The sequence below is a fragment of the Saccopteryx leptura genome, chromosome 3, assembly GCF_036850995.1.
Source record: "Saccopteryx leptura isolate mSacLep1 chromosome 3, mSacLep1_pri_phased_curated, whole genome shotgun sequence".
NCBI lineage: Eukaryota > Metazoa > Chordata > Mammalia > Chiroptera > Emballonuridae > Saccopteryx > Saccopteryx leptura.
Window position 1 is genome coordinate 211,634,236 of NC_089505.1, and position 12,089 is coordinate 211,646,324.

Consider the following 12,089-nt stretch of genomic DNA (forward strand, 5'->3'; position numbering starts at 1 on the left):
TTCTACTCCATCTACAGAAACACCCCTCAATCACTCCAGTACCTTGAACGATGTCATCCTGCCGCTGTAGGGGAGGTCGGGGAGGGCGAGCAGACTCTCTATCAGAAAACCCTTTCTCGGAAGTCCTGCAGGCACCGCTCCCTTCACTAAAGAGCTGGGGCAGGTTCCCAGCATGGACCTGGCGCAGCTGTTCAAAATCACTGAGGGCAGCACTCACATCCCAATTCTTTCCTGTCAGGAGACAATGCAGAAAGTGAACTGGGCACTCAGGGAACCGGAGGAAAGACACTACACAGTCACTCTAACCGTCCCATCAAAATACACACTCACGCACACTTCAGTCATTCTCCTTTCCTACTCTGCTTTTTCTTCATACCACTCCTATCTAAAATACAATTTGTTTACTTATTGTCTACTTCCTAGCTAAGCTCCACAAGCACAGAGACTGTCTCTCTGTACTGAAAGGGCCCTTCAGAGACCTAGTAACCTCATTTTACATATAAAGGATATGAACCCTAAAGAAATAAGAGTGACTTGCTCAAAGTCACAGGTAGTTTGCACTGGGGCCCAGCAGGACTCAAACCCAGGCTCCTAATTCTGAGACCGAGAGGGTTCTGAACCTAGGTGTCTTCAAGAGTATCCTAAGCCATCTGAAATTGTATACAAAGTTATGGAATGTGTATTTCTCTAAAGAAAGAGCTACTAGCTGTCATCAGATTATCAAAAGGAATTAACTCCCTACCAAATTTAATTATCGCTGCTCTACTGAAGACCCTAAAAGATAGATTTGTCATAAATGGATTTTCTTGCTTTCTCCAGTTAAATTACTAAGTAAGTAACACATTGCATAATTGTTCACACTTCTTCTGTTCTGTTCCGTTCCACCTGCTACCACCTTAATTCAACTCCTATCACCTAGTGTCCTACCTGTAATCCACTTTAAAGAATTTCACGAGACTACTGTTTCTAAAGTACAGTTCTGATAATTTCAATTTCATAACAATCTTTTTTAATTTTTTTTTTTTTTTTTTTGGTATTTTTCTGAAGCTGGAAATGGGGAGAGACAGTCAGACAGACTCCCGCATGCACACGACTGGGATCCACCCGGCACGCCCACCAGGTGCGACGCTCTGCCCACCAGGGGGCGATGCTCTGCCCCTCCGGGGAGTCGCTCTGCTGCGACCAGAGCCACTCTAGTGCCTGGGGCAGAGGCCAAGGAGCCATCCCCAGCGCCCGGGCCATCTTTGCTCCAATGGAGCCTTGGCTGCGGGAGGGGAAGAGAGAGACAGAGAGGAAGGGGGGGGGGTGGAGGAGCAAATGGGCGCTTCTCCTATGTGCCCTGGCTGGGAATCGAACCCGGGTCCCCCGCACGCCAGGCTGACGCTCTACCGCTGAGCCAACCGGCCAGGGCCTCATAACAATCTTTTTTAAAAAAAATATTTTATTTATTTGTGGGGGATGGAGCAAGAAGCATAAACGCATAGATGTTTCTCGTGTGTGCCTGGATAGGGCAAGTCCGGGTTTTGAACCAGTGACCTCAGGGTTCTAAGTCGATGTTCTATTCACTGCGCCACCACAGGTCAGGCCATAATGATAATGTTTTTTTTTTTCTTTGATAGACACAGAGAGAGACAGAGGGAGGGACAAATAGGAACAGACAGACAGGAAGAGAGATGAGAAGCATCAATTCTTCGTTGTGACACCTTAGTTGTTCACTGATTACTTTCTCACATGTGCCCTGATGGGGGAGGGAGGGGCACAGCAGGGCGAGCGACCCCTTGCTCAAGCCAGCAAGCTAGGGTTCAAGCTGGTGAGCCTTGCTCAAACCAGATGAGCTCATGCTCAAGCTGGCAATCTCAGGGTTTCAAACCTGGGTCCTCTGCGTCCCAGTCCGACGCTCTATCCACTGTGTCACTGCCTGGTAAGGCCATAATGATAATCTTTACTGATTTACCACTGTCTGTGGAATAAAGCCTAGGCTCTTTTGTGTGACATTCAAGGTTTTCTATAAAACCTGATCTATTTTTCTAGCCTTTTTTTTGTACTTCAATTTCCCTGGCTATGAAAGTGGAGATGATATCATATCGGGTTGTTATGAAAATTAAGTGAACTAGCTTTGCACAGTGGCAGTATCATAGCCAATGAGGTTTATCCGAGGCGGAATTATTGCTAATTGAAAATTAAGTGAACTGAAAGCACTTAGATGAGCACTTGGTATACAGAAAGCATATACATGCATTTAATGCTGTTGTTGTTATGTTTCTTTCTTGTTATAATTCTCTAGTTAAGCTGTATTAATTATCCAAGTATGCTGAATTTATTTCTGAACCGTTACATTCACCATTTGTTCCAACTCTCCCTGATCACTCTGCTTCAGTCATACTGGCCTCTTTGATGTTCCTAGAACCTGCTCAAGACTGCTCCTGCCTACAGCCTTTCTGCTCACCATTCCCACTGCTGTTCCCCAATGTACGCAGACAACTCCTCACCTCCTTCAGTTATATTTGCTCAAATGTCACAGCCTTAATAAGGCCTACCCTGACTACAGTTAAAAATCATTCCCTTTACCATTTTCTGTAACACTTATAATACACTTTATAATTTATTTGGTTATTGTGTTTATTATTTATTGACTTTTCTTCTTTTCCAAATGAAAGGAGGGGAGGAGATAGACTCCCACAAGCGCCCCGACTGGGATCCACCTAGCAACCTGCAACCCCCCCCCCCCCGTCAGGGGCCAATGCTCTTCCCATCTGGGGCCATGCTCCCAACCAAGCTATTTTTAGGACCTGAGGGAGAGGCTCCATGGAGCTATCCTCAGCCCCAGGGCCGATACACCCGAACCAATAGAGCCATGGCTGTGGGAGAAGAGAGAGCGAGATAGAAGGGGAAAAGGGGAGGTGGGAAGAGAAGCAGATGATAGCTTCTCCTGTGTGCCCTGACCAGAATCAAACCCAGGACATCCAAGTGCCTGGCCAATACTCTACCACTAAGCAGTTGGCCAGGGCTCTTTATTGACTATCTTTACCACTATAAGGATGTCTTTATCACATTCTAAGGATATTGACTTCTGTTTTGTTCAAGTATCTAGATCCTGGCAAACAGTAGGTACTCAAGAAGTATTTTCTGAAGAATGGAGAACTTTTGTCCTAAATTAATGAATGAATGAATGACATCTGTCTTGAACACTAGATCTATATTTCCAACTGTCTGCTAAACTCCTTATAATCAGGTCCTCCTAAATGACCAAAACTGAATGTCCATCATCTTCCCTCCCCAAACTCACTATTGCCCCTCCTCCTCCTGTATTCCCTAAATGAGCAATGGCACCGCAATCCCTCTAGGCAGAAACTTCAGCTACCTTCAGCTCCTCACCATTCCTCAGATCCCATTCCCCCTCCTCCCTCACTTACCTGCTCAATCCTCAGGGTGGTTTAGTACACCTGAAACATCTCTCAAATCTATCCTTTCTTGTCTATTTCTATTATCACTGTCCTAACTCAAGTCTTCATAATCTTCACCTGGTCTTTGATCTTTTGAGAGGGGCTCTCTAGTCTCTCTAATCCTAAACTCTCCTCTCTCAAATTTATTCACTGCAACCAGAGTTAACTTTTACAGAAAAAGTACAAGACAAAGAAAAATAGAGAGAAAATGACAGGTCATTTGACTCCCCTTCTAAATTATATCTAAATCCATCCACCTCTCATTCTGTTGCTCCCACTGCAGCTCAAGTCACCACCATTTGTCACCTAAACTACAGCAATATTCTTTTTTAATTATTATTGTTATATTTAATTTGTGTTAACATGGATTCAAGTGTCGTAATGAATATAACACCCTCACCCCCCTCCCTCATGTCCCTATTTACAACCCTTTTGCCCCCCTCACCCTAACTCCCTTCCCCCTCCCCTCTGGGATCTGCTGTCCTGTGATCTGTATCTCTGTGTTATGTATATATAATTTCACTAATCCCTTCACCTTCTCTGATCCCATCCCCTCATCTACGTTCCCTCTGGTCCCTGTGACCCTGCCTCTGCCTCTATTCCACTTCTCAGTTCACTTTGTTCCTTAGATTCTACATATACGTGAGATTATATGATATTTGTCTTTCTCTGCCTGGCTTATTTCACTCAGCATAATAGTCTCTAGGTCCATCCATGCCACTGCAATAGGTACGATTTCCTTCTTTTCCATGGCCGTGTAGTATTCCATTGTGTATATGTACACCAGCTTTTTAATCCACTCATCCACTGAGATACTTGGGCTGTTTCTATGTTTCTAGATCTTGACTATTATAAACAATGTACAGCACATTCTTAACTGATTTTACCCCTTCTTCTCTGACCACCTTCCCACCATCCATAGCCTTCAACCAGCACACTGTCAAAAACTCAAAACCACTGATGTCACTACCATGGTTAAAATCCTTCATCAGCTTCCCATTGAAAAAAAGAATGAAATTTAAATTCTTGACCATGGCTATATTCTGTTTCCCGCCTATCTGACCAGCTTCCTACCCTTCTTGCACCAGTCTTTCTATCTCACTCACATTTTTCCAATGTGCCAAATTCTCTTTCACCTTAGGTCCTTGTATAAGCTACTTCTTCCACATAAGCACTCTCTTCTACACCCCTTTGTCTTGCTACTCCTACACATCCTTCTAGGTTCAGCTCACATGTTATTTCCTCAGGAAGTCCTTTCTGCACTCTCTAATTTTGGTTTCTCTCTTACACTTCCAGAGCATTTCTTTCAAAGCGTGTGTGTGTGTGTGTGTGTGTGATGAAAGAAAATGCTCAAGCATTAATTTGTAATATAATTGTTAAGAGCCAAACTCTGAAACCAGATTGCCTAGGTTCAAATCCTACTTACTATCTCTGAACCTCAGTTTTAACATTGTAATACCGGGAATTTCAACTCTCATTTTCCATTTCCAAACTAAGCCTCTAATCACAGGTAGCTAAGCAAATGTCAAATTGTCACACCTTTCTAAAAGCTGATAATCTAAAAAATTACCCATGTATATTAAGAACTTGCCCCTTTCCCCATAGGCTTATCTATATATATTTTCATTATATATTTTTATTATATATATAATATTGCATCATTATATATTTTCATCATCAAGAAGCATATCTGCTAAATAATGACTCCAAAGAATCCCACACTGCATGATTCTAAGCCTTAAGGACCTTAAATCTAGAACATTTAAACGTAAGTGTAGGCCCTGGCCGGTTGGCTCAGTGGTAGAGCATCGGCCTGGTGTGCAGAAGTCCCGGGTTTGATTCCCGGCCAGGGCACACAGGAGAAGCGCCCATTTGCTTCTCCACCCCTCCCCCTCTCCTTCCTCTCTGTCTCTCTCTTCCCCTCCCGCAGCCGAGGCTCCACTTGGAGCAAAGATGGCCCGGGCGCTGGGGATGGCTCCTTGGCCTCTGCCCCAGGTGCTAGAGTGGCTCTGGTCACAACAGAGTGACGCCCCGGAGGGGCAGAGCATCGCCCCCTGGTGGACAGAGCGTCGCTCCTGGTGGGCGTGCCGGGTGGATCCCGTTCCGGCGCATGCTGACTGTCTCTCCCCGTTTCCAGCTTCAGAAAAAATACAAAAAATAAATAAATAAATAAATAAATAAATAAACATAAGTGTATGTACATATATAAATAAATGGAAGTAGCAAAATGGAAACTTTAAATTAATTCACTCTACATAGAATTACCCAAACAAAGTAGGAAAGGAAAAAAACCACAACTATGGATGAGCCTAAATATGAAAATCCAGAAGTCATTTATATGTAAAGAAGTCTTAAAGATCTAGAGTTTTGTGTTTAGGAAACTAATATTTTTATTTACACTGCCTGAGTATAAATTGGTAGTAGAGAAAGCTACCCTAAAAAAATTTAAGGTGACAGGAGGATTTTGCATTTTTAAAATTATGGTGGGTAATTTTAAAATCTACACAGAGGAGATTATTAGAAGTAACTTAAATGTTAAGGCCTACCATAACAAAAAATCTTTCTGATCACCTTAAATGTTCCAAATCGTCCGAACACAGATCACATTTTACTTTCTTTTCATTCTCCCCAGTGACTCTTACCTTCTAGGAGGTCTCGGGCCAACCCTGGCTCAGCTCCTGTGGAACGAACAAAATCCGACAGGACAGCATCCATGTCCAGGGTCATGTGCTCATTAAGTACTTTCAGGCAGCGGATGTTGGGAGAACATAGATCACAATGTAGGCCTCTACCTGGGAAGAAATAAACACATAAGGCTCACATTACACTTGAAGGGGATGATCACAGCCCCATTTCAGCAGGTTCCTAACCAAATGGGGAAACTAACCATCCCAGCTCATTCATTTCAGCTGAATTTATTATGAAGAATAACATTTAGTTTCCTAATTCCTCATTAATATTAATTTCTTCACTACATTAACCACAGAACCATAATACCACTCCAAATAATGCTTTCCCCCTTCCTTTCTACAGTCTTACATTTCTACCCATCAGTTTGCTTATGCAAACTAATGGAAGGGAGCAGGCTACCACCCTGAAGACCCCCACACCTGTATTATTCTCTAACACAGCACCTTGTTTATTTCCTTCCTAGCATTTGATACACTCTGAAATCATTTTAAATTAGTTACTATCTAGCCTCCTCTAATATTAAAGTTTCTTAAAAGCAAGGAGCTTGAGTGTCCTGTTTACTAACCTGTGGCCAGCATGCATAAATATTTGGCACTTTGCAGTACTTGGCACACTGGCCCTCAGTTAAGTATCTGCTGAATGAATGAATGAATGAACACTAAACACTAAATAACTTGACACTGATCACTCTTCTAATGCTAGCTGAGGAAATGGGAGGAGCAAACTGACAGCTAGAAAAACTCAAAATAAAACCATAAGCTATTATGCAAAGCAGAGTAGAGATCCCAAAGGTTCCTAAAAAAAAGTCAATCTTTGTCCACCAACTCCACCCAGGACAAACAATTGCCAAATAAGTTCCCCTGAAAAATAATCCCTTCTATCAGACGTGACTTTGGCAGGAACTATGTCCCTGACTGACAGCCTGGCACCAATCCACATTCCTCTGAAGTTAGCTGTCCCAGCTGAGGAAGCAATAACACAGTGAGGAACAACCCAACCAACTTGTGCCGTATCACACAGGTTGTTTACAGCTCTCTGTAGAAGAGGACTGCTCCGAAAGTGACCATTACACACCTGCCCGATCACAGCCACCAACCCCTGCCTTTTGGGGAAGGCAAAAGTAGAATTCTCAAAGGTAATGGTGACTCAGATGACTGTCTCTTCAGAAACATCTCCTCCTAAACAATCTAAATCTAGGGGTGACTCTCAGATACTTTTTCTTCATACCACCCTTGAACCAAGGACACTGCCTGTTTAGCGGTGTGATCATATCCTGATTTTCTGCATTCCTTAGAAATATTAAGGCAATCATTTGTGGGTTATAAGCCCAGTAGAGGTCACTAACTTGTAACACTGAGTTGTTCTATGAGAGAGAGGCGGCAAATAGAAAGTATTCTCATGTCCAGTCCCCATAGCACAAGAGATCCACACATGCCAGGACATATTTGCATCCTATTTGCCACTCCAACATCTAGCACAGCATCTAAATACTGCAGGCAGTCAATCGATGCCTGATGAATAAAGGATTAGGTGAACCTCCATGTCAGCCACCACCAAACCAATCAATTTGAAGCTTAACTTAGTTCAGAAATTCTAGGGTGTTTCATACTTCATATGGCTCCTCTATTTTCTAAGGGCTTTCCCTGGCCCTGGACCATCTTTCAAAATTTTAGGACCTCTCTTTCTTAAAGAGATATTACCTGTACTGTCACTACTTCTGGATCCTCCTAGCATATGATTTTTACCTACATCTATATGTATTAGCTGGTGACTTTTGTCAAATTACTTACAGGGTTTCAGTTGCCTCTTGTGTATGCTAGACTTGGATTCAATGACTTCTAAGACTGTTTCCAGATTTAAAAAATGAACTTCATCAGTTCACTACCACCTCATAAACTATAATCCTTAACTTCTCTTTCGGTCTATGAATTATCATTTCAATATCATGATTGTCAGAAAAGGCTATAAGTCCATAAAGAACTTTTGGCCTAAGATACCTCAAATTCAAAATGTTATAAAATTAATTAGTTCCTTACATTCAATACTTAAGAATTAAATTCCTTCAGAATTCACAGATGGGTGAATGCTTTCTCCCACCCCTAATACTGATAAGAATTCCTTTTCTAGGTCCATTTGAGTCACTGTCTTAGGTCATAGGAGATGGTAGCAGCCCAAACTACTTAAACACATGGAATAGTCCAAAAGCATGCTTGAAAATGAATTTCAATCTTCTAAAAAAGAAAATGCAAAGGAACTTAGTAAAGCCACTTTGATAACCTTCTGAAAGAATGTGAGAAATACACAATAAGCAGCCAGACAGATGCTTCTGAGGGAGCGAAGCCAATGAAAACCATCGCTGTCAAGCCATCATAGATCTCATATGCCAACAAAGGTCATTCTTTTCAAAAAATATAAAAAAATAATAATTTAGCAGTCCAACATTATCTAGAATGACTTGCTCAAAAATTTAAAACGCTCAGTCATACTTTTTGGCAGCAGTCTTGTATTTGATGTCTGCAGGTGTGTGCCATTGACTCCACCCTAACCCACCCAACAGGTGAGAACAGCTGCTTTTGTTACATCACCACCAATACCTGCTTGGAGCTTCTCAAATTCCAAATGGGATGATCCAAGGCAATGACTGAAACACACAGTCCTTGGCTCTGTCTCAGCACACAGGAAGGGAAAAAAGAACACAAAAGGCTGGCTTTCAAACTTTCAAATGAAACAGAAGAAGCACGCCAATAGTTGTCCACTGAATGGTATTTAGACAAATCTCAATTGGAGTCAAAACCTTCCAATCTTCTGATAGGAAAAGACTTCAGCAATTATTTAATCCAATGTCGCCCCCATGCAAGAAGCCTTCTATTGTGTCTGACAGATCAATCTATCCAGTCTCAACATGAATACGAGCTTTGATGATGAACTCATTCCTTTGCCAGCATGTCCATTTTATTGTTAGACAACTCTAATTGTTAGGAAATGCTTTTCTAAACTGAATCACCAGCCCTCCCCAACCTATAACTTCCACATAATGGTCCTTGTTCTGTTCTCTACAACAATAAAATCTACTCCTGGGAAGGATGAAATTTTCACAGAAATGATTAAACTAAGCATTCCTTTAAATAAAAATCTGTTGTGGATCCACACTGCAATGTGTTGAGCCAATGAGCTTTACAAAATCCTTCCTTATACAGGTATATCAGTTCTTGCTTTCACTTGCATTCATTTGTAAATGTTTATAGTACAAACTCAACATTGTGGAATAAATGAAATCGGGTACCTTGTTCCAAACTGACTCTGCTGCTATCTTAGCCTCTCTCCTCCCAATTTTTACTTCTGTGCCCTCTTGAACTGGTGGCAACAATAAGAATAAAAAACAAGTGAATTAATAAGCACTCTCAAAAAACACTATCTTATTCATTAATGACAAACCTCCTGCATTAGGTTTATTATTCCCAATTCACAACAGAGAAATGAGGCTTGAAAAGCCAGGTGAATTGCTCAAAGTCTGAATCCGGATATTTTGAACACATGTTCTCTCTACTACACTGCCTCCCAAGGAAGGGACTAGGGCTTTGCTGATTCCCAGAACCACACTGATTCTTACCCTTTTAATTCATTCAGCAATAGGAAAGGGATGTGCTTATCTCTCATATTTATTAAAGACATAGACACCTGACTTATATTTTCCTCATTTTAAATCCTATCATTTTCCTCAGCAATTTTAACACCCACTCAAACAATCCATTTAACAATTCTGCCTAGACTTCCACAATCTCTTCAAATGCAAAGATTTCCATCTCTACTTCAACAACTTGGTCCCAGATCCTGCCATCTCCTCAAACCATTCTACCTAAATCTTCAACTCCCAACATCTTACCCTGGCTGCAACCTCATCTCCTTCCAGCCTTTCCTCATTGCTGCTACAATGCTCTCTCACCTCAAGATATCCTCATCTTAGACTGAGGGAGCCAATTCCTTAACCACCTTATTCATTAATTCAACAAATATTCACGGAATTGCCTACTATGTGTTAGGAGTCATGGTCAGGATTAGGAACAATCTCTATTCTCACAAAGCTTCTAGTATGAAAAAATTAAAAAACCAGAAAATTTCACAAACAATAATAATGTATTAAAGAAAGAGTGAGGGGAGGAGTGTTTTCTGTTACAGGGACAGGAAAAGTTTTCCCAAGAAAGTAATATTACACCAAAGAATAGAAGAACGAGTAGAAACTACGGAGACAAACTGGGAAAGAAAGAATGCTCTGAGCAGAGGAAACATGTCTGGACATGCCGGGGCAGGGAGGAACAGAAAGATGAGGATGGTGCAAACTGAGGATGAAGAGAGGGCCTAGGGGGACCCTACTAAACATGAGATTTTAATCTAAACACAGTGAGAAGCCACTGAAGGGTTGTAAGCAGGGGAAGGACATAATCAGACTTGAATTATTTAAAAAATTACCCTACTTGCAGTGAGAAAAACAGTTTGTAGGGGTACAAGTGGATTTAGGGAGAACTGATTAGCATATTATTATAAAAGAGATGATGGTGAGCTGGACTAGGAATGACAGCAGTGAAGACTGAGAAAAATGAATAGATTCCACTTTGTCCCTTTTTGCCTAACTGAACGTGAACCCAATGACTGATCACTTTTTTACCTATAAAAACCTAGCTCCTCATCCTTCTATTTCATCTGCCCATGTGGACAGATCCCACATTCAACTTCTCTGCTACTAAATAGGGCTATTGAGCAAGACAAGCTCACATAACCTTGTAGAGCAATACAACTATGTCAATGGTATTCAGTCCCATTCCCTTCAATGAAACACTGCTCTCTTTTGCTTGACTTTAGTACCTCAACCAGATTTCTCAGTACTATCCCATACCTTCACCATTCTCCTTGAACCTCCTGCTTATCACCTCTCTTACTCCCAGGAGATGACTCTGCCTCCAACTTCACCGAAGAAATTAAAAAACAAAGCATGAGAGTTCCTTTACGTTATCTCCCCCGCCCTTACCTGCTGGCTGCTGGTCTCCTCTTCCCTGCAGAACTCCCTAAAACAGAAACACACTGATGCTACTTTCTCACCTTATATTGAGTCCTCAACCTACCAAAATGATCTTCTAGAGAAAGAGAATGGAGGTTTCTCAAAAAATTAAAAATCTAACTACCACATGACCCAGCAATTCCACTCCTGGAATATTTATCCAAAGAAATCCAAAACACTAATTTGAAATGATATATGCACCCCTATGTTCACTGTAGCATTATCTACAATAGCCAAGATATGGAAGCAACCTAGGTGTCCATCAATGGATGAATAAATAAAGAAGATGTGATACATATGTACAATAGAATATTACTTGGCCATGAAAAAAACGAAATCTTGCCATTGCCACAACATGATGGGCCTACAGGTATTATGTTAAGTGAAATAAACCAGACAGAGAAAGAGAAATACCATATGAATTCACTTATATATAGACTCTAAAAAACAAAATACACAAACAAAGCAGAAACAAACTCACAGAACAAACTGATGGTTACCAGGTGGGAAGGGGTTTAGGAGATGGGTAAAAAAGATGAGAGGGATTAAGTACAAATTTCTAGTTATAAAGATAGTCACAAGGATATAAAGTACAGTATAGAGAATAATATTGTAATTGTAATAACTATGTATGATGCAAAAGGTACTAGACTTATTGGGGTGATCAATTTGTAAGATATATAAATTTCTAACCATGTTGTTTACCTGAAACTAACATAATACTGTATGTTAACTATAATGGAAAAAATAAAGTTAAAAAAAGAGAGAAAATGACACTGACATTGATAAGATCATCACAGTCCTCTTTATTGCTTATCTAAGTGATCTCTTTGTAGCATTTGATACTTACCACTCTTCCTGCCCCTCTGGCTCTGCACCTTGGTCACCATTGTGGGCTCCTC

At 41.2% G+C, this 12,089-nt stretch overlaps 1 protein-coding gene and 1 pseudogene across 5 annotated transcripts in view; one reads left to right on the forward strand and one right to left on the reverse strand.

Annotated features, from left to right (window-relative positions):
* The window catches only part of OTUD7B (OTU deubiquitinase 7B), a 62,960-nt gene that overhangs the window by 22,576 nt on the left and 28,295 nt on the right, over positions 1-12,089 (reverse strand). Inside the window, exons 2-3 of one of the 5 annotated variants that reach the window (XM_066377336.1) lie at positions 6,086-6,231; positions 43-231 (exon numbers count right to left, since the gene is read on the reverse strand). In XM_066377336.1, the coding sequence (XP_066233433.1) occupies positions 43-231; positions 6,086-6,170 (274 nt within the window). In that variant the 5' untranslated portion in view covers positions 6,171-6,231. Of the gene's footprint in view, positions 1-42; positions 232-6,085; positions 6,236-12,089 lie in introns of those variants that run through there. The other 4 variants (XM_066377335.1, XM_066377338.1, XM_066377337.1 and 1 more) reach the window with 4 other exon arrangements.
* LOC136401831 (U4 spliceosomal RNA) lies at positions 2,113-2,237 on the forward strand (annotated as a pseudogene).